This window comes from Apodemus sylvaticus, chromosome 1 (genome assembly GCF_947179515.1).
Source record: "Apodemus sylvaticus chromosome 1, mApoSyl1.1, whole genome shotgun sequence".
Classification (NCBI taxonomy): Eukaryota; Metazoa; Chordata; class Mammalia; order Rodentia; family Muridae; genus Apodemus; species Apodemus sylvaticus.
In genome coordinates, this window is record NC_067472.1 from 141361413 (window position 1) to 141383679 (window position 22267).

General features: G+C 36.2%; 1 protein-coding gene across 6 annotated transcripts in view; it reads left to right on the plus strand.

Moving 5' to 3' along the window:
• The window catches only part of Mef2a (myocyte enhancer factor 2A), a 128456-nt gene that overhangs the window by 58482 nt on the left and 47707 nt on the right, over positions 1–22267 (plus strand). For all 6 annotated transcript variants that reach the window (XM_052160966.1, XM_052160974.1, XM_052160983.1 and 3 more), the window contains one exon: positions 10335–10538. In XM_052160966.1, coding sequence (XP_052016926.1) covers positions 10335–10538 — 204 coding nt within the window. The remainder of the gene's footprint in view (positions 1–10334; positions 10539–22267) is intronic.

A 22267-nucleotide genomic window follows, 5' to 3' on the forward strand; every position in this document is an offset into this window, starting at 1 on the left:
GTTGCAGGATTTGTACCTGGGTGATACGGATGGCTATTTTTCACCATGTTAGCATGCAGAGAGTCACCATGCATGCTAGTTAGTAGAGGTAAAGCTTCTAGTTAGGAGCCGGTTTTATTTCTCCATGTTCAGTGGCATAAGTAAATGTCCTCATCAATATGCCTTATTATCAGATTGTGGAAAGCCACCAATAGTCTTGGCAATAGACTGGTGTTTGAAGAGTAGGGCCAGGGGACCCTGTTGGCCAACAACTCAACAAGATGTAGCCTATTCCTGGAATTAGAGGTTTTATTTAGTGACATAAGATGTCTAGTTGTGGTACTGTTTCTCCCATTATATGGTAACTCCATTTAAAGTCCTTTCATTTATGTACATGTTTTAGCTTTTACAGTAGTAGGTTATATATGTTTTCTCAAAGGGCATTTAGTGTGAGTTGTTCTTCCCACATTTCCTCCTTTACCCCCTGCTCCCAGTGCTCCTAGTATCCCCCTGATTTCTTCTTGAGACTATGTTCTTTCTTCCCTTAGGAAAAATAGGTCCCTTCCTCTGCCCTGGACCCTTACTTGGGTCCTTAACTTCTGTAGTTTCCTGGATTTGACCAGAGTTTTCTAAAGTGTGCTTAATTTATATTTAGCTATTTAGTTTTTATATTTAGTAGCAGTACTTCAAATCTGTACTAGTACTTGGAATTACCCTTTCTATGTAGTCCATTCTTGCAGACTAGTATACAAGCAATAGTAACTAATTTTAATCTGAATTAAGTTGTTTTTTTCCTTTTCATGTTTTTTGTTATCAAGTGTGTGTGTGTGTCTGTCTGTCTGTCCGTCCATCCCAATGAGTTCATCAGGGTTGTGGGTTGTGCACCTGAGCATGGATGAGAGTTTGTTTACAAGAAAATGGATGCCTTGCTACATTACTGGAAAAAATATTTTACTCCCTCTCTAATCATTAACTGTGCTAACTGCTTATATATACTACTTAGGGAGGAGGGATCCCTTCTCCCCTCTATGACAAGGTGTTAACAGGCTTACTCTTGTGCAGGTTTGTGTAGGTAATCAAAGCTGCTATTTGTTCAAGACTCCAGTAACCATGTCATGTCCAGAAGTCAATATTTCATATTTCCTGTATTAGTTAGGAGTCTCTAGAGAAACAGAACTGAATAGAATTATGTATATTGATTCAATCAAGAAATCTATCACAGGTATACCATCATCTTGACTTTTGGTTAATGCAGTTAATTGACAATGAAGAATAACAATTATAACCTCACACACTTTTTTTTTATAGATTAAGGGGAGTCTTACTAAGGTTTCCAAGCTGGTCTCATTTGTGGATTCAAGTGACTACTTCAGTCTCCTCAGTTGCTAAGACTATAAGCATGAAATAGCATTTTAGGTTTTGCTAGGTTTACCTTTTTGTGTTTTTCATTATTGCTGATGCTATTTATGTCTTTTTTGAGAACTTCCATTTGCCAAAGGCAGTGAAGAGAATTCATTTAAAATATAAGGACAGTCTGGCTGTTACATGTCACCATATAATCACCAGGGTTGATTCAGCTGAATTGACTATCTAGAAAAGTATCTTCTGTAGTCTTAGCCCTGGTGTGTGCCCTGTGAAGATGATCAGGTAAACAGTAGAGGTAGACTGTTCTTCTGTCAAACACTTATGGATAACTGCACTCCTTGCTCAGACCTCCAAACAAGGGGTAAGATAATTATTCTCTGCTTTCTTCTAGAAGTGTTTGTTTCACTTTTCATGTTTTGGTTCTATTATCCATTTGGAATTTAAGTGTAGGAAAATTATTATTTTCCCTTTTGGGTATTCAGTGACTCTGTATAATTCATTGCATTTCTCTCCTGCCTGAGTTTGAGTGAAATAAAATGTATTTGTAGGTCTATTTCTGGATCCTGTATTTTGTTGCATTTGCTTATTTGTATATCCTTGCTCAGTTCTACACTATTGCAATTACTATAATTTGCTATCTGGTACCATAGTTGGCTGCCATTGTATTTCTGCAGAATAAGCTGGCTGTCTTTCCCCTTCTATTTCCAAATGAAACTGTCAAGTCAACTGCACAAAGGCAACCAATCAGGAATCTGCCTGGACTTGGGTTTTCCCCACTAAATATGCTCATCCATATTTATGTAGGGATTGAACGCAGGTTCTTAGATTTGTGTGGAAAGTGCCTTTGCTAGCATCTCACTAACCCTTCAATTTGTGCTTTCTGTAGTTTGGTTGCTAAGTACTATTTATAAAAGTATAGTTCTTTTTCATATGACTGTTAGCCAGTAACCTTGCTTGAGATCATCTGCTGCTTCTAATACTTGATACGTATATCTGCTTATTGAGATGCAGATACCTTCATATACGTAGGGGAAGAAAAACACTAAAATTCTTTTTTCAAAGGTTGAATATAGAGAATAGTGGCACAAAGATTGTTGTGTTCATTATTTGGGAGTAATTTTGGTTCTGACATATTTGCTACAGAAACTTTGTAAAAGAAAATGAGATATTTAGTTTGTAATTTTTCTGTAGACCTGTTTATCTTTTCCTTACAAAGGTAAATCACTCAATTCACCTTATTTTCTTTAACATGCATTCATTGAAAGCATGTTGTTTTAGTGCTGTATCTGAGTGGCTTTCCATTCTCACATGATGGCATGGTAGTTTCTCCTGACTTTTGTTTAGTGCTGGGCTTTTGTGATCTGACTCACTCCTTCAGTTCAGCTGCTTGTTTACCGTGCTCATAGCAAAGACCACATGTGTGCTCTCTAGTTCTTGCTGTTCGGATGGCTGCTGTATGTACTTGTGAACATACTTCCTTAAAAGTGGGCAAGTAACACTTCTGAGATAGCTGTCAGTTGAGAGTTGCTCGTTCAGCTTTATGATACTTGTGTTCCGTTTTGACAAGGTGAAAAGTAACCCTTTTCTGTGTGTAGTTTGCCAGCAATCTGTTGGATTGTTGATTTTGTTTGTTTGCTTTTTTCTTAGAAGTTCTCAGCTGTCTGAGCTTTAGTTGTCTGTGTGGTATCTATATTGTTAAGCTGTCCTCAGTCTCCTTTATTCTTTGTCCTTGCTCCCCCACTGTGTTCTGTTTTCTTGTTACTAAAATGTATCTATAAACAAATGTACCAACATGTTGAGAAAATTTAATTACATATTTTTAGAAGTTATTCATTAGTTTGTGTGTTTATATTTGTGTGTGTGAAAATGCTGGCATGTATAGGATAGTGCACACATGGACTTCAGGAGACAACTTTTAGGAATTCTCTGCTTCCATTGTGGAATCTTGGGATTGAATTTAGATCATCTGGTTTGCTTGTGGACCCAAGATGTTGAGATTTTTTTTTAAAAAAAAAACTTTCGTGTTTCATATCTAGAAGAAAACCAAAGTATCTTTTTTGTTTGTTTGTTTCTTTTTTTTTGTTTTTCGAGACAGGGTTTCTCAGTGTAGCCCTGATTGTCCTGGAACTCACTCTGTAGACCAAGCTGGCCTCGAACTCTGAAATCCGCCTGCTTCTGCCTCCCAGTACTGGGATTACAGGCGTGCGCCACCATGCCCGGCCCAAAGTATCTTTAAAAAACTAAAATTTCTTTTAAGATAGATATTGACAGATATCACACAAAAAGGGGTTTGGATATATGGCACAATTTATATATTCAGTCTTTCAAACAGTATATTGTATTAGCTACTTAAATTTTTTAGTTAAGTAGAAGTTTATTGACCAATGGGATATTTAAATGATCATAGATTATACTTTCTGTACTTGAGAAACATAAGACCATAAAATGACTTTGAGAATATTAGAGAAAGATATTTATTCTTAGATGTGTAGCTATTTAAATGCATTACCAAAAGTAAAGAAAGCTGACACCTTATCTTAGTGATAATTGTTAAACAACTCTACTGTCTTTAATTTTTTTCACTTTACAGAGGAAATGAAACATTGCATTTTCTTTAGTATTGCTCTTCCTTTGCACAAGCTTCTTACAACTCTAACTTAGAAGTACATTGTAGTAATTGTATGCCTGTAGAAAACTGAAGTGTCCACAGTGGCTTTCTGTGGTTCCACAGAAGCAATCCTGGTTCTTCAGTAGCTAATGCAGTGCTTTATTAGTCTAGTCTAGACCAACAGGTAAGAGTTCCTAGGAAGAAAAGTATATGGCATTTTTAGGTTCAGAATAAAACAGCATAAAAATACATCTGTATAATGGTATTCACCCATATGCTCGCCTGTCTCTCTTATATGCTAATTTCTATGTGGTAAGTTTGCTATTTATATCTTTTGTACATCTTTGAAAATCATTAATTTTTCTTATTGAGTTTTAGTGTTTTGCATATGTTGGATAATGTACTGTGTGAGGTATTGCTTGCCAAAGGTATCTTTGGTTTTTCATTTTATTTTTTGCAGGGTGTTTTATAGAGCAGAAGCTTCTAATTTCAGGAAAATTCAGTTAAATGTCTTTTTTTGGTAGATCATATTTTTGGTTTTGTTACTAACAAGGCAAAAAGTAAAATAAGTTATTGATGAGACCGGGTGTGGTAATGTGTGCATCTGTGAAACTGCAGCTCTCAGGAAGCTGAGGTGTGTGTGTGTGTGGAGGGGGGGGGGGGGACGCGTCGCAAGTTCTAGGTTTATGTTGAAGTTTAGGTGTCAGAATCAAAGCCTGCCTGGGTGCTTAGTGAGGCCCTGTCTTTTGAAGAATAAGTGAAAAGTGTCAAGCCAAGCTCCAATTCATTTATGAGCCTAATAAAGTCACATTTTATATTTAGTTCTTGTAGCTATTTTGAGTTATTTTTTTGAGGGCTTAAGGTCTGTAACTGAATTTATTTATTTATTTATTTATTTAAGATTTATTTATTTATTATATATGTAAGTACATTGTAGCTGTCTTCAGACACTCCAGAAAAGGGCGTCAAATCTCATGGATGGTTGTGAGCCACCATGTGGTTGCTGGGATTTGAACTCAGGACCTTCGGAAGAACAGTCAGTGCTCTTAACCGCAGAGCCATCTCTCCAGCCCTGAATTTATTTTTTAAATATAAAGTTGTGTCAGCATGGTTTGTTTTAAAGCTTCTTTTCTCAGTGTTTTTTGTTTTGTTTTGTTTTTTGTATATTTTATTTACATTTCAAATGTTATCCCCTTTTCCGATTTCCCACCCCCCCCCTCAGGACCCCCATCCCATCCCTCCCCCTCCTGCTTCTATATGGATGTGCCCTCGCTCACTCACCCACCCACCCCCTCCAGCCTCTTCTGCCCTCAAATTCCCCTACACTGGTACATTGAGCCTTCATGGGACTAAGGGCTTCTTCTCCCATTGATGCCCTACAAGACCATCCTCTGCTACATATGTGGCTGGAGCCAGTGTTTTTAACTTCTTTTTTAAAGACCAGTTGACTGTGTGTATGTCTCTTTCTCTCTTTGCTGTTACCTGTCTTTTGGTATATCCTTTGATCAGTGCCACATAACCTTAATTATTAGAGGCTCATTTTAAGTTTTAAAGTGCTTTGTTGTTTTCCTTGAGTATTCTTTTAGCTCTTCTGGAGTTCATAAGTTTAAGACTTTTTTATACTCATGCTTCAGCAAATTTGGAATCTGAGTTTACCATGCTTCTGACACTTTGTTACTAGACTAAATCTATTTAACATAGGATCAGCTAACAAACTGCATTCCTTAGTGTTTAGAAGAGCTGAAAACTTAATTTAATGCGTATTTGTACATACATGCTTATAGCAGCTTTATTTTTAATTGCAAAAATTTAGACAACACTAGTACGTTCTTCAGTGTGTGATTGGGGAAATAAACTGTAGTAGATCCAAATAATTGATTATCATTGAGTTGTTTTAGGGCAGCAAAAACACTTTCCATGGTAATATAAATGTGTAATGCATGTTATATATGTATTCAAACCTGAAGAATGTACAAGACGTGGACTGTATTGTAAACCATGGAGTTGGAGTACTACTGATGTGCCATTATGGGCTTACCAGTTAGGATAAATGTACTATTATGTCAGAGAACACTGAAAACAGAGGAGGGCATGCATATACAGAGATGGGGGATTCGTAAGAAATTGTTATACCTCTTATTCTAAAAAGTACTCTCTAATGTTAAAAATAGACAAGTGTTTCAGGTGAAATGAAGTTTGCATTTAGAAAGCTTGCAAGTACTATATTAATATTTTCAATGTATCAACTTCGGTGCCATATTTGAAACATTTTTAAAAATTGCTGAGAAGGCATCATCTAAGCTTATTATAGTTGGAATATGTTGGAATAATGAAGAGGAGGAGATTGTTATATTCTAAGTTCTTTAATTCATCGACTCCTTCCTTTAGCATCAACCAACCCTTCGTGATTTGTAACTTTAAAAAATGCTTTTGAAATGTGTTTTGGGGAAGAGAAGAGAGGCTGACATGACTAAGTGAGTAAAGTTCTTGTCGCTCAGGCATGAAGAGCAAGGTTGTGATTCTCAGCATCCATAGAGAAGTCAGTCATGGAACGTTAGTACCTGTAACCCCCAGGGATGGAAGAGCAGGAACAGGCTTAAGGTCTGTAGAGCTTGCTGGCCAGCCACACTAGCCATTTGGTGATTACACTGACTTCAGAAAGAAAATGGAAGGACTGGAGAGGTGACTCGGTGTTTACCAGTTCTTCTCCAACACCATCACTGTGCAGCTTACAACTGCTTGCATTTCCAACTCCAGAGGGTACAATGTCCTCTTCTGGCCTCTGTGGACACCCACATACACATGGCATGCACTCAAACAAGGTCATGCATGTGGCTGGAGAAAGTGGTTCAGTGGATAAGAGCATGCACTTCTTTTGTCGAGAACCTGAGTTTGGTTCTTGGCACTTACTTTAGGCAATTAACAGTAGTAACCTGTTACAGAGCTATATTGTAAGATCCATTTGAAAAAGAATCAACAACAAAAAACCTTTTTAATGACAGTAGTACAATAAGTTAATGCATAAATGAAATAATTAAAGGCATTTGATAAAGCAATAAGTTTATCTGCATAAGAATATTATAGATAGGTAAAGGATAAACTATATTATAGGAAAATGATAAAAATGTAAGTAACTTTATAAAGGAAATCCCATATGAAAACAGATAAAAGAGATTGCCAAGTTGTTACAAATTGGTATGTTAAATATATACTGAAGAGATTATTATTTATGTTTATCATTAACAAAGATTAAAATGAGTAATTAATTATACCAGTATGAAATATGCCTTCATGATAGTTTTGTAAAGTAGCAAAATTACTTTTATGTTTATATAAACATATGTATATGACATAAGAGGAAAACTGCCATGTGAGCAACAGGGTAAGTATGTATTATAAAAGTTTTTTAAGGTAAAGGAAGCAGTCATACTAGAGATGTGTAATATGTATTCCTCTTATAGGGAACATAGTGAAGTTCCTAGGAAAAGGAACTGTTATCTAGGAAACATACGTACTTATATGCATGTGTAAAGTCATGCTAATGTCATTCAGTGATATAAGGGAGATGGATGGATGCAATAAAGTCAAATAAGGAGCTGGAGAATAGATTGTTTTTACTGCTTACTGAGTTTGATGTTATTTACACTGCAGTGGGAAACACCAAGCTCTCACTTAAACAGGTTGATCATTTTGCTTTGGCTGTTACTTGGCAGCTACCGGGGTGTTCGGGATGAGTTGGAAAGTTCAATAATTATTACATGAACAATGTATATGAGAAGTGTAGTGGTATACATAGCCGAGGGAAGAAACCAAGTCTATGTCAGAGGTGAAGTCTACAGTTTGCTGATGGCGTAGAATATTAAATAGCAGTTAGCATAACTTAAAATTGGTTTTGCTTTTGTTGTTTGAATAGATGATAATACATTTAATGAACCAGATAAGACTGGAAAGAGCTTATTTTTTGCTTTTAAAATCATGATACAGGGGAACCGGGAAAGGAGGAAAGCATTCGGAATGTAAACCAAGAATATAGAAAAAAAATCATGATACAACCACTAGTCAAAATGTGTGAGAATAAAAAGGAAAGGAGCCCTAGTTGAAAGCCTATAGACACCTAAACACATAAAATCTGAAGAGGAGGTAGGTAAAGGCTGAGAGGAAGCAATGAATTTAGTTCATGAACAGCTAGGAGAGAGATGTTTAAAGAACATGGTCGATTTTGTCAAACATTGCTGTGGTGGAAAGTAAGATAACCAGTGATCACTGACTTTAGTGACACAAATGTGAGATTACTTATAATGTTATTAAGAGCAGCCTTGGAATTTGTGGACTTGGGAGTCTTATTCTATTGGTTAAGAAGAGAATATGTAGTGTGAAACTGAAGTCAACTATATACATTTCTTTCCAGTGGGTTTTTTTTTTTTTTTTTTTTTTTTTTTTTTAAATTAGAGAGAAAGGGTTAGGACTGGGGTGATAAGATAGAGTTGGAAGAGATCCCAGAGTACATTTACAAGATTATAGTATTTGATCTAGTGGAGCAGAATAAAATTACAACACAAAAGGAGAAAGCATGCAGGAATGAGTAGGGTCAGACATTAGTAAGAGCAGAGAAGGAAAAGTTAAGAAAAATGTGGATGAAGCCCTAAAAATTGATAGATTTGAGGATAGAGTGCTGAGATAGGGTTTTTCTTTCGTTTTGGTTTGATTTTTTATTCAGTGTTGAGTAGTTTTTAGAGGAAAATGAAGTAGTAGGAGACAGGAAGATAATTATAACAAACGTAAAGTTAGAGTATTAATTATCATTGCATGTGAGATTTATGTGTCAGTTCACATTAGATGTGTGCATGTGTACTTGTGATATGTTTGGACAGTCAGTTCTTGCCTGGCACTATGTCAGGCAAATGTGTTAAGGAGAAGAGGAAAGGATGCATCTATGTTTGAAGGGATGAGACCCTTTTTCTTTTATAGAAAGACCATCAACCCTAAAGAGTAAAGATGTGAAAAGAGAGTTATACATCTCTAATATGAATTCCAAATGTCTCCAAAATCTGAAACTATCTCACACAACTATGTTAGAGGGTGTTGTCAAAATGTCGGTACACTAAAAATAATGTGGGAAATTACATTATAATTTTATGCATGGTGTATATATGAATGATATGCCTAGGCCGAGGTCCTAGCATACTGAAACAGCTTATTAGGTAGGTGTCTTTAGGGTAACTCATTGTTAGCAACACATATTTCAGAAATACAGAAAACCCTCAAATGTGAAGCATGTTTTAGTTCTGAGCATTGTGGTCGAGTGTTACTTGACTGACATTAACAAACTGGTAAGGAGAGTAGATCTGAGGGCTTGATAAGGTAAAAGAATGTCTGCAGAGCTGACACAAAAATAAAGGACCTAGAAAAGAAGCCACCAGAGTGAACTTTGTGAAACTGAGCCTTTTAGGTGCTGTGATCATTGGTGGTGGCACTGAGGGTGTGACACTGGATGGTGAGCATCTGGGGGGAGGTTGGAGTCTGGTGTGGGAGCAGAACTGGGGGAAAGGCAGTCAGGTGGCACTTCTTGAGGAATAGTGGCAGGGTTATGTGTCACTTCATCCTTGCCACTGGGAGTACCATTGGATAGTGTGATTTCATGGTAGAAGCTTTAAAATAGTTGTGAGTTTTGAAGGGAAAGAAGAGGAAATAAATTTCTCTTCCAGGATATATTGTTAAGGGCAGGACTGGGAGGACAGGACGGAGGGGGACTGCTATTGGAATGGTAAGTGAATTAAAGAAATAAATTATAGAAAAAGTATATTATAATAGCATATACATGTATTGGCTGTAGAATTTGCATCATTCCAAACCCAGTATACAAATAGTTATCCAAATGAAAAGTGAACTATATCAAGTGTGAGAACAATAAACATTTAAATCCCTAAAACAAAACAAAGCAAGAACCATGAAAAATGTTTTAGTCTCAGAAATGCCTCAGTTAGCAGATTTTAATTAGAGAAATAGTAAAAGAAGATGGATGGTATCAGATAAGTTTTGCTTGTTTTAGGCTGAATTTTCCTGGAGACAGTAAAAAGGCTTGCCAGTGAAGAGAAGCATAAGTTGGATTAGTGGTTTTTGTGTAACCAGTTAGGAACAGAAATCTAGGAGAGTTGGATTCAGATGGTACCAATTTAGGGTGAATTATAAACCGCTGGTCAGCTATTTCCTTACCTTCTGTAGTACAGCCACAACCAAGGATAAGGGAATAACCTCTTTTTCAGAGCCCGTGGACATTCACAATAAATACAAGGCTGTGTGGAGCATGAAGCTAGGTGTAAATATAGACTCATAACCAAGTACAACCAAGCTTTTAATTGAAATTCTTTTTTTCTTTGTCTAGGTTACTTTTACAAAGCGGAAGTTTGGATTGATGAAGAAAGCCTATGAACTCAGTGTGCTCTGTGACTGTGAAATAGCACTCATCATTTTCAACAGCTCTAATAAGCTGTTTCAGTATGCTAGCACTGACATGGACAAAGTCCTTCTCAAGTACACTGAGTATAATGAACCTCATGAAAGCAGAACCAACTCGGATATTGTTGAGGTAACTCATATTTAGTAATGTGTGAATTACAAGTAATACTTAACTTAAAAATTAACAATAACTCTCACATTGCTTTGTATTTCTAAAACATAGATATGTTTCTTAGAAGGATTTAACAGTTGCTATTTGATGTCTCAGTTTGGCTGTAAAACTTCCAATTTATTCAAACAGAATGAGTTAAGCTCTCTACCATACAAATCTAATGTTTAAGCGATATAATTTTTTTTTATCAGCGATAACTTATTTTGCTTAAAAAACAATACCTGTAATTTTAACACATCTTAATTATTTCACTACAATGTATATCAGTAATAACTTACATTAGACATAATGAAAGGGAAGTGCATTTTTAACAGTGCCGTGTGTGTAGAGGCAGGGAATCCTGTCCTGCTGTATTTGATCACATTCTATCTAGTATCTCTAGAAGTTTTGTCAAACCAATTAAGTTTAAAACAAGTTTGCTTTTGCTTTTTTTTTTTTTTTTTTTTTTTTTTTTAAGGCAGAGATTCACTATACAACGTAGGCTGGTCTTGAACCTTCCTCTTTCCTTTGCTTCATAAATACTTTGATTATAGTTGCTAGCCACCTCACCCAATTTCTTTGAACATCTTCTAATGAGGTTTTCAATCAACTTCACAATTACCTTTGGGTACTTTTATGGTACTTTTCTTTACATTTAGAGGTTTTGCTTTATTATAACTTTTGGGAATGTTTTCATTGCTTTGAAGATACTTTTATTGATTATCTATATAACTATTAGAAAGAAATCACATACATTAGGTATTTCCTTGGAGAATGTACTTGGAGAAACCATGTAAAGATGGCACAGAAGTGAATGGATGAGAATAAACACATTGTGAGTTTATATTTTACATCTAGCAGTTGAACTTCAGGTGAAGATACTTAGAACTGTCATCTTATGTACAAATCAAATTTGTCTTCACACATAATAACATAGTTATGAACAATGCATTTAATTTTTCCCTGAGTCTTTTCTGCATTTTGGGTTCTTTTTTGGACAGTGATTTAGTTTGTTGCTAATAAAAATATCTCCTTATATTATACTTTATGGTTATTAATGAATTATTTCAAATGAGATGTAAAAGCATGACATATTTATAGTCACGACCAATTTACCCAGTTTTATTTAAGAAGTATTACTTTAAACCTCCTATGAAATGGGTTTAAAGGTTTTTTTTTTTAATTATGCTTTTGTTAATCATTTTGATATGACCCTATCTTTAGGAACACTATTTAATGCCGTTAAGTTTCTGTCATTTCTGACAATTCCTGTTATTTAGCACATATGTTCTATTTTAGAACTTATTTGCAACACAAATTATATTGTACATTTTTCCCTATTAGCCCTCATAAGCACATTTTGTATTATAATATTGTAAAGTAGATCATCTTAGTAAGTTTTACCGGAGACTTTATATCTAAATTTACTTGCAATGGAAAACATCCCTAATATATTTGAAGTGGCTTTTCATTTTCAACATGTCTATATCTATGTCTTATCAAAAGCTCCACAACCTTTCACTGAGCAAAGGAGTAGAATTGTGAGCAAGTAGGTATGCTGGTTAGTTTCATTGACGAAAGTAAGCACCCTCTTAACCCTAACTACTCTACTCTTTCATTGCAGCAGTGTGTTCTTGGCCTCTGGAAATTGAGGGTTCTTCGCACAACCTAAAGCTAACTTCTTTAGAGAATGTGAAGAATGTAATCTGGTTTAAGCCTCTCAGAGTTTTCAGACTATCCCAGTCTTCATCTCTGTGTGGTCAGCATTCGAAGTGTAAGAGAGTAAATCCCAACCTTTCTAGCAGCCTTGTATGTGTCAGTCTGCTTCAGTATGTTCAGTATGAGAGAAAACTTTGACAGGCAGTTATCCATGGGGATTTTTAAGTTGTTTTTTTTTTTTTTTAATTTGTGCATATATGTGTGCTTGCATGAGTTTATATACACCACATATGTCCAAGGTTATAAGGTACCATGTAACTGCTAAGTACCAAACTCAAGTCCTTATTGTAAGAGTAATAAGTAGTCTTACCCTTTAAGTCTCCAGTCCCTATTCATTTCAATTTTGAAGTTTATTTGCAGTGTTCCTTTTTATAAGTAAGCCAAAATGAATCTTACTAATAGTTCTCTGTAAGTTATAATTTTATAGTATATAGGAATAACTATATTAAAATTATTGGATTTTTTTTTTTGGTAGAAAAACCTTAAGGCTTTCTTTATTTGTCTCCTTTTAGATAAGGTGTTATATATTCTAGTCTGGCCTTCAACTCAATAGATAGTGACTGGTTCTTCTGCCTTCATTGAGAATGCTGAGATTATTTGTGTAGATCCCTATACCCGTTTTTATGGTTCTGGGAATCAAGCTTTGGGCCTCGTGTATGCTAGGTAAACAGTTAGCTGGCTGAGCTACAGCCCTGGCCCTACATCAGTGTATGTTAAATCTTACCAAGTCCGTCTTAATTGTCTTTGTAAGAGAAAGGAGGCCTGCCTTACAGGTTTGGATTTTACATCCAAACAGGCCTTCTTTCACTTAAAAAGATGATGCAGTGTGTTCTCCCAAGTAGCGTAAGTACACTGCATTTATATTGAACATCTGTAAGAATTATCGTGGACCAAAGTTAAGTTTATAGGTAACAGTAATAACAAAGAGCTTCTAATGAGTCAGATTCAAAGGACTTTATGAGTATCTCACTGGAGGAAAACTTCAAAATATGAGTGTTGTTGTAGTTGTCGTCATCATTGTCGTCGTAGTCATCATCATCATCGTCATCGATTCCCTTTTATACAGTTTCCTTTCAAGCACTTGTAGTTGTGGGCAACCACTTTTAGTGTCCATTTATTCATATGTCTAAAATGTTGGGGGTCTTCTGTGCTATGGGCTCTGCAGGGAGTTATTATTTAGTAATTTGTAATTTAAACCACAAGAATACTATGGTTTTATGTAATTAAAGATTTTACATAAACTTCTAATGAGTTTATAATGAGGCTTTGGATTCCTTGGCTATCTCATGTGGGTGAATAAACAAACAGGTGTAAACATGTACTTTAGATGAATTCTATTCTGTTGCATCCTTAACATGCAGGCCCTTTTGAGATTACTGTGAAAAGGATGGGCACACTGCTCTTAGCTACACCTACATCTACCTATGCAAGACTGTATGTATTAAGATAGTGGAGTAAGGGCAGATATGCTTTCTGAGTGTAGTACACAATATTACACAGGGGAAGCATCAACTAGTGTGAAAATCTAAAATGCTCTTAAATCTGAAGAATCTAGCACCAATAATTTTACATAAAGGTAGTTGGTATTTGAATATTTTGGTCTTATTTAACTACAGATATTAGAAACTCAGAATATTGATTATGCTTCCATATTTCATATGTCCATGTTTTATATCTAGTCCTAATATTTTGATCTAAAATTAAAAGTGTTTATTAAGTTTTTCTATAGCTTTTTTGACAGATTTATACATTTTAAATTCATTTGGGGATTTAAAAATGAGACTTAGTGTGGCTAGTAGGGACATACATACATATATACATACATATAATGAGTTTTAATATTTTGCCTTCTATTTTATTCTTTAAAACTGTTGATGAGTTTATTCATATCAAGACTATCATATAGATAAGATATTTAAATTCCATTGGATAGATATATCTTATTCTTTAATATCTTATTTATTCATGTTATGTAGACTTAAATCCATAAATTCAGGGACATCGCAACTGCGGCTATTGCTGGAAGTTTTTACAAAATTTCCTTCCAGGTTTAAATCAGTATCTGGTTGTCCTGTTTAATTCTAAGTGGTAAAAAATTTTAAACTATACTTTCTTTTTTTAAAAAAAAATATTTCATTTCTTTACATTTCAAATGTTGTCCCCCTTCCCAGTCTCCCCTCTGCAAACTCCCTACCCCCTTCCCTCCCCTTTGCCTCTAAGAAGGTGTTCCCCCACCCACCCACCCACTCCTGGCTCCCCTCCAGGGTCCCTCTTTGTTGGGGTAACAAGCCTCCACAGGACCAAGCACCTCCCCTCTCATTGATGCCAGATAAGGCAGTCCTCTGCTACATATGTAGCAGGAGCCAAAGACCCACTCGTGTACTCTTTGGTTGGTGGTTTAGTCCCTGGGAGCTCTGTGGGGTCCGGTCAGTTGATGTTGTTGTTTTTCCTATGGGGCTGCAGTCCCCTTCAGCTCTCTTCAGTCCTTCCCTTAACTCTTCCATTGGGTCCCTGAGCTCAGTCCAATGATTGTCTGTGAATATCTGCATTTGTCTTAGCTCAGAATACCCACCATACAACTCACAAACTATATGAAGCTTAACAAGAAAGAAGGCCAAAGTGTGATGCTTCAGTCCCACTTAGAATGGGGAACAAAATAATCATGGGAAGCAGAGGGAGGGAGAGATCTTGGGTGAGAGAGGGGAGGAGGAAGGAAAAAAGGAGGGAAGGGAGGGGAGGGGAAGAAAAGGATGGGCAGGACCGCAGGACCAGGTATGGGAAGAGACAGGAGAGAGAAGTCCAGAGGGCTAGGAGCAAGAATAGAAATAAGTTTGGTGGGGGGGGGGGGGGAGCGAAGGGGCAGGAAGAGGGGAGAAAGATCTAGACACAGGGGATGCAAGAGGCTCGCTCCCAGGACCCAATGGGGATGACATTAGCTGAAATACCTAACAGCAGGGAGATAGTAGTGAAAAACCACCTCCAGTAGATAAACATACACCCCCCCACCCCCCCACCCCCCAGTAAATGCAGGGACCAAAAACCCAAACAAACAAAAAACAAAAAAGAAGCAGAGACTGAAGGAAAGACCATCCAGAGACTGCCCTACCTTGGAATCCATCTGCAGACACCAAACCCTGACACTTTTGCTGATGCCAAGAAGTACTTGCAGACAGGAACCTGGTATGGCTGTCCTCTGAGAGGTTCTACCAGCACCTGACTAGGGTAGATGCATTTATGAACAATTAGTTTTAGAATGTCAATAGTGAGACATCTTTCTTGTACTCTTGTTCATTTGCAAGGGGAAAATTTAAATATCAAGAATATATAAAAAGGTTCATAATTTTCCAAATATACTTAAGGATTATGTAGGCAAAAATCTAAAGATGATTTACTAATGCTAGTAGTACTTTCTTATCCAGACAAAAGCAGATGTGGCCTTGAGCTGCACGTTTTTGAAAGTTCCACATACATTTTCTTCTGAAAGAATGTAGTTATTTCTGAAATTGGGATGTGATACTCGGTTGTGGTATAGTGTATTACCTATTGTAATATAAGAAATTTGCCATTAGCTGGGAAGTGGTGGTGCATGCCTGTAATCCCAGCACTCTGGGAGGCAGAGGCAGGCAGATTTCTAAGTTCGAGGCCAGCCTGATCTACAGAGTTAGTTCTAGGACAGCCAGGGTTATACAGAGAAACCCTGTCTCGAAAAACCAAAATCCAAAAAAAAAAAAAAAAAAGAAAAGAAAGAAAGAAAGAAAGAAATTTGCCATTAATATCATATGAACTTCACCTGGGGAAGAGCCTTTACATATTCAAGTAATTTTTAGCAAGATTTGGTAATTCAGTTCTTGTCGTGTGAGCCTGTCCTATACAGGACAACTTACTTCAACAAAGCCAACAATCGGGAGTGCCAGATAAAATATGTTTGTATTCCAGTGTGTATTCAAGGTAAGGAGAACATACAAAAGCATGGTTATATATAGAAAATATAGATCACAGAGAACTTTGTAGATAGCTATTATATAAATGTAGCCTTGCATGGATAGCATACCAAAACACGTTACTTTTACATTTAAATGGTAATAATCTATGATGTGTAGCATAATCTAAACTTTTATCTGTTGCTGTAACCATCACTACTCAGGAGCCTGGGAAATAGGTCTTTATACTTCTTGCCCTGTCATTGAAGTGAAAAAGGATGATGATTCAATGATGTGAAGTAAATTAATAATTGTTTCTGTGGACACCAGAATGGGACCCTTTGAGCCCAAGAATTTTGAACAGTAACAGATACTAGTAATGAGGAAAGTCAGATGATCCTGTTAAGTCTGTGTTTACAATTATCATGCAAGTCATATTTTGTTGTCCTGAGTAGGACCCCAATTACAAATAGCAGCTAAGGAACATTTTCCTGTAGTAAATAATTCACCCTTCTCTTAAAGCATGACAATTGGCAACCAAATTTGCATTGAATGCTTGTTACTGACAGCTTCACCTTTATAACAATAATAAAATGTCAGTTTTCTTATGAACACCCTTAAGGACATCGGTACAGGGAGAAAGTTTCTGAACAGAACACCAATAGCGTATGCTCTAAGAGCAAGAATTGACAAATGGGACCTCATAAGGTTACAGAGTTTCTGTAAGGCAAAGGACACCATCAAGAGGACAGATCGGCAACCAACAAATTGGGAAAAGATCTTCACCAATCCTACATCAGATAGAGGGCTAATATCCAATATATATAAAGAACTCAAGAAGTTAGACTCCAGAAAACCGAACAACCCTATTAAAAAATGGGGTACAGAGTTAAACAAAGAATTCTCACATGAAGAACTTCGGATGGCGGAGAAGCATCTTAAAAAATGCTCAACTTCATTAGTCATTAGGGAAATGCAAATCAAAACAACCCTAAGATTTCATCTTACACCAGTCAGAATGGCTAAGATTAAAAATTCAGGAGACAGCAGGTGTTGGAGAGGGTGCGGAGAAAGAGGAACACTCCTCCACTGCTGGTGGGGTTGCAAATTGGTACAACCACTCTGGAAAGCAGTCTGGCGGTTCCTATGAACATACATTCTTATCCTTAAAATTTAACATTTTATGTTTTACTAGGAAATACTTAAACATTAGGAAATAACTCAAAAATTATATTAAATTTTACCTGTGAATATAGTTTCATTTAACTTTTTAGTTCTTTAGCTCACTATTGTTGATAGGACACCTATTGTGTGAAAGTCTTGACTATAACTCAGAGATTTTCCTGAAGACAAGAAATGTGGACATGTGTGTTTGTAAAGTGGTATCTTTATTGCTTGTAATCTTCTAACTACAAGGTTTTGGGGAACAGTATTTTTACTTCTCCCTGCCCTTATGCTTAATATACAAAATATTTGCTTTAATCAAATATTTCATCATGTTTTTCCATACACCAAATGATTCTTCAGTAGACACCCCTGGCCATCCTCCTCATTCAGTTCTGACGTCTACTGAATCTCATTGAATGTTCAGACACATAGTGCAGTTATAATCATAGGAACAGTAAAGTGCCTACAAACCAGGATTCCTAGAGCCTCTTCTTGGATTTGATTTGTTAGAGTAGCTCACAGAATTCAGGGAAGCCTTTTTTTTTACCTTCATTATAAAATATGTTGCAATACAGATGAACTGTCAGATGGAAGTGTCCATAGAGCAAGATGTAAGAGAAGCCTCTTTTATTTTGAAGTCTTATGAGACTCACCTACATAGATGCACTCAGAACTGGATAGCTCTAATTCTTGTTTTTCATTACTGAGAATCCACAGAGCATGTTATCAAAGACATGCATATTCATGTCGTCAAGCATTAATACACAATACAAACGTCAATAATCACGAACATTAATACACAATACCAACATCAATTCAAACAGTATCAATACATACAATATCAATACAATATCAATACCCCCCCCCCATGTGTGGTAACAGGAGATCAAATTCAGGACTTTGAACATTATTAGCAGTCATTCTGCCACTGATTTATATATAACCCAAGGCCTACTTGGCAGACTTGTCTGGTCATGCAAAAAATGCTTAAAAATACAGCAAGTTTCTTTTCAGTTAATTTAAGAAAAAATTATAATGTAACTATATATAACTATAATCATTAGCTCTGTCTTAGAATATATAAATCTAGAAACTAATGCCCAATACTCCTAGTCTTCATATATATGCTTGTTTATATAATTTTGTGATTGTATAAATGGAACACAGACTTGTGCTTCAGAATAATTATAGTTACATGAATAAAGTGAGGATTTTTGCAACTCTACTTAAGAAACACATGGGATTGTTTTACCCACCCTTTTACAGAAATAGTTGTATTAAATATTCCTGTTTAGAATATTTTTTAATATTGATATAGTATTAGAGAAGTTCAGTACCTAGCATATGTGGTAATTGAAATTATTCTACTCATTTAAAGGTCAGACTAGAGGGGCATGGCCATTTTCTTTCTTGTTATATCTTACATATTGTTTCTACACAGAGGGAGATGGTGGTTGTGCCCCACCCCCACAGGAGGACCATGGCAGTTTAAAAAGAAAAAGAAGAAACCCACTTGTATCTCATTTACTCATCACACCCAATGTGCAGGTTTTTAGAAGGAGAAATTGGGACTGAGATAGGATGACTTGTCCATAGCTATGTAGTGAGTGAATAGCATAACTGATATTAGAGCTGGATCCTTTGCTTTCTAGTTTACTAAATCCAATGAAGGACTGAAACAGTTTACCATGCATTAGTTTTATGCATATCATTAGTAATGTATAGCATTAATACTATGATCACTTTCTTTAATGGTTATCAGAGAATTAAGATCATTACAGTAAGCGTAATGAGCAATGTTTATTTAATATTTATAATCTGATACACTTGTGTCCATATGGTGTATGCATGTGTACATGGTTGTGTGCACAAGTCAGTATATGTGAGGAGCCAGAGGTCAATATGGATGACTGTCTGTGTTATTATCAACCTGCTTTTTGAGACAAGGTCTCTTCACTGAAGCTGAAATTTAGTGATAGGGTCAGGGTGGCTGGAATTCATTTCTCTCCCCATATTCCTGCCACCCCCTCCACTGAGTTACAGATATGTACTACTGTGCTTGCTGTTTTGCATTGGTCATGGGGATGCACACCCTGTTCTTCATGCTTGCATGGCTGACACTGTACTCATTGAGCCATTTCTTGAGCCTGCTGGTCTGGTAGACTCATTATTTTACTTGTATTATCTTAGAGTTTATATTATTGTCCCTAATATATAACTGAGGACATTGAGGCACTGTGACTAATGGAATAAGATGGTAATAACTTAGATTCTAAAATGTATGTTTGTACTTGCATATATGTGGACATACATGTGTTTATGTTTGTGGGTGCACATGAGGATACCAGAGGTTGACATTGGGTGTCTTCCTTGATCGTCGTGTTTTATTTACAGAGGCAAGGTTTCCCACTGAACCTGGAATTTACCAATTCATTTAGTCTAGCTAACCAGCTTGCTATACAGGTCTCCTGAATCTCCCTTCCCAGCACAGAGATTACAGGCTGGGATTAACCAGCCCACCTTTTAAAGTGATAACTGGAGATATGAACTATTATCCCTATCTTTGCACAGCAAGCAGTTTGCCCAGACCTGTCTGTTCAGCCATGAAATGTCACATTTTTAGTCTTAATTTTTCCTGTTTTCAAAATACAAAGCAAACTGGAACTAATACAAGAAGAAAGAAAATAGAGAATTACTATAAAGTGCACCTGTCAACTAGGAAATAAGAATGGGTTAGAGACAGCTCAGCAGTTAAAACTGTTCTTTTCGAAGACCTAGGTTTAATTCCAAGCACTCACATGGTGGCTAACAACTGTCTGTAGATCCAGTTCTAGGGAACTTGACACATGAATAAGTAATAATAGAATCTTTAAGTAGAAAAAAAGATGATAACGAAAGTGATTGTGCCAGGTATACATTATTTAAGCATAGTGGTTCCCAAAGTGTGATAACCTGACTTACCAGTATTAAATCACCAGCAAACTTTTTTAGAACCTAGTGTTTTGTTTCCCAACCAGACCTAAAAGAAAAATCTTAGAGATGAGGTCTAAGAAACTTGGTTTACTTGTTCTAAGTGGAGTTGTAAACTAACAGCTTGAAGTGAACACACTTTTTTGACAGTGATTTTTTAGCTTTTTCAAACATTTTATTCCTAAAAATATACCCTGAATTAATTTCAGACACTGAGTAAGCATGAGTCATAATTCTAAGAAATCTTTTCAAAGTTTAAAATAGTATATCAAATATTGGTATAAATTGCCATTATATAAAAAATTAAATTTGAATTTGTAATACAGGATCTAGAGATTTTTTTTGTTGGTTGATATTTTGATTTTATAATAAACAATGCTAGTGCCATTTCATATAAATATGGAATACAAAATGGCAGAACTATGATAAGGACTAGTTCAGAAGCAAGAAATCCTGTCATAATCTCAAGCCAAACATCGTGATACTGTGTGTGTAAATTAACAACTCAAGCAGTGATTCTCACCATTCTAGTGTAGGATCATCCCAAAACACACTAATTTGATAAATGCTAACTAATGACAGTAGGAAATTTTAATTGTTTTTCCATGAACTATTATGGGTCTATATGCAGAAAACTTGGCATGTGTAATAAGAATATTGCACTTCACAATGGACAGCAGTTTTGAGTAGCAGAAATCTTTTCGGGCAGCATTAGCTGGTGTTATGGTGTGATGGCATGTCCAATGCAAAGCGTGAGTTCAAAACAGGCTGTGACCACCCACCTTTTAATGTGAGTGCTGGAGATTTGAACTGTTTTGCTCATATTGTGCACTAAGCAGTTTATACTTTGGTTTGGTTTTGAATGTTTATTGAGGCAATTTTTAGTACAGGCTAGCTTTGAATTTTCTTTGTAGCAGATGCTGCTCTTGACTTTTGATCCTCTCGGGTCAACCTTCCAAGTACTACAGTTACAGATGTGTGTCACTATGCCCAACTTACATGTTTGACCTTGACTTAATTTGAAGCCATTGCATGTTCATAAACTTTTTTTAAATAAACCCCACATTCATTTGCTCCATTTGGATTTGGGACCATATGTGAGCAAAAACCAAAATTTTTCAGTGGCTCCTGTTCCTGAGTATTATCTCGTCTGGACCATATAGTAAAGGAAGATACGATTCCATTTGTATTTTCTGATAGTCTTAACACTATCCTCAAAGAATCTTTGGGAAGCATTGCCCCCTTATCCACCTCCACCACACCATATTATAATGAGAAATGGAACAGGCAGAGAGTATTTAAGAGGCTTGCTTAATGTTTTACAGGGCTCCAGTTAGAGCAGCGAAGGAGAAAATAATGAGGTATCTGAAGACAAGACAAAGCTTCCCTTCACCTCCAGCCCCTGCCCCGCCCTGCTCTTTATTCCTTACAGAGCTTGGAGCAGCAGGGTGATGACTCAGGATGAGGTGCACAGCCCTGCAGTCTCCTCCTCATGGCCTTGCACCATCCTCTCACATAGCAGTCACCATAGTCCCTGCTATTTCAAGTCTACTGTTCTTGTTTTGATACCTATTTGATATTATTGTTCATTATATAGCTATTGGCTTTTATTTGTGTGCTTTTTTTTTTTTTAATAAGGAACTATACATCTCTAAATGCAGTCTTTCTTGAGATCATACTCCATGAGAGATTAATGTTGAAACAGAAATGAAAGTGCACTGGAAGAAAACTAAGCATCACTGTTTTAGTTAGGGTTTTTCTTAGTTAGACTGCTGATTAATATCAGTGTGTTCTTTTTATGTTCACATGTATCAGAGAACGAACATTGTAAGTTTTAATCAAGTAAGAATGTTATTTCTTCTCTGGAAAGTTTACAGTGTGTTTGTGAAATCTTTGTCAAGATTAGAGGAGGAGGAAAGAGGAGGCTTGGGA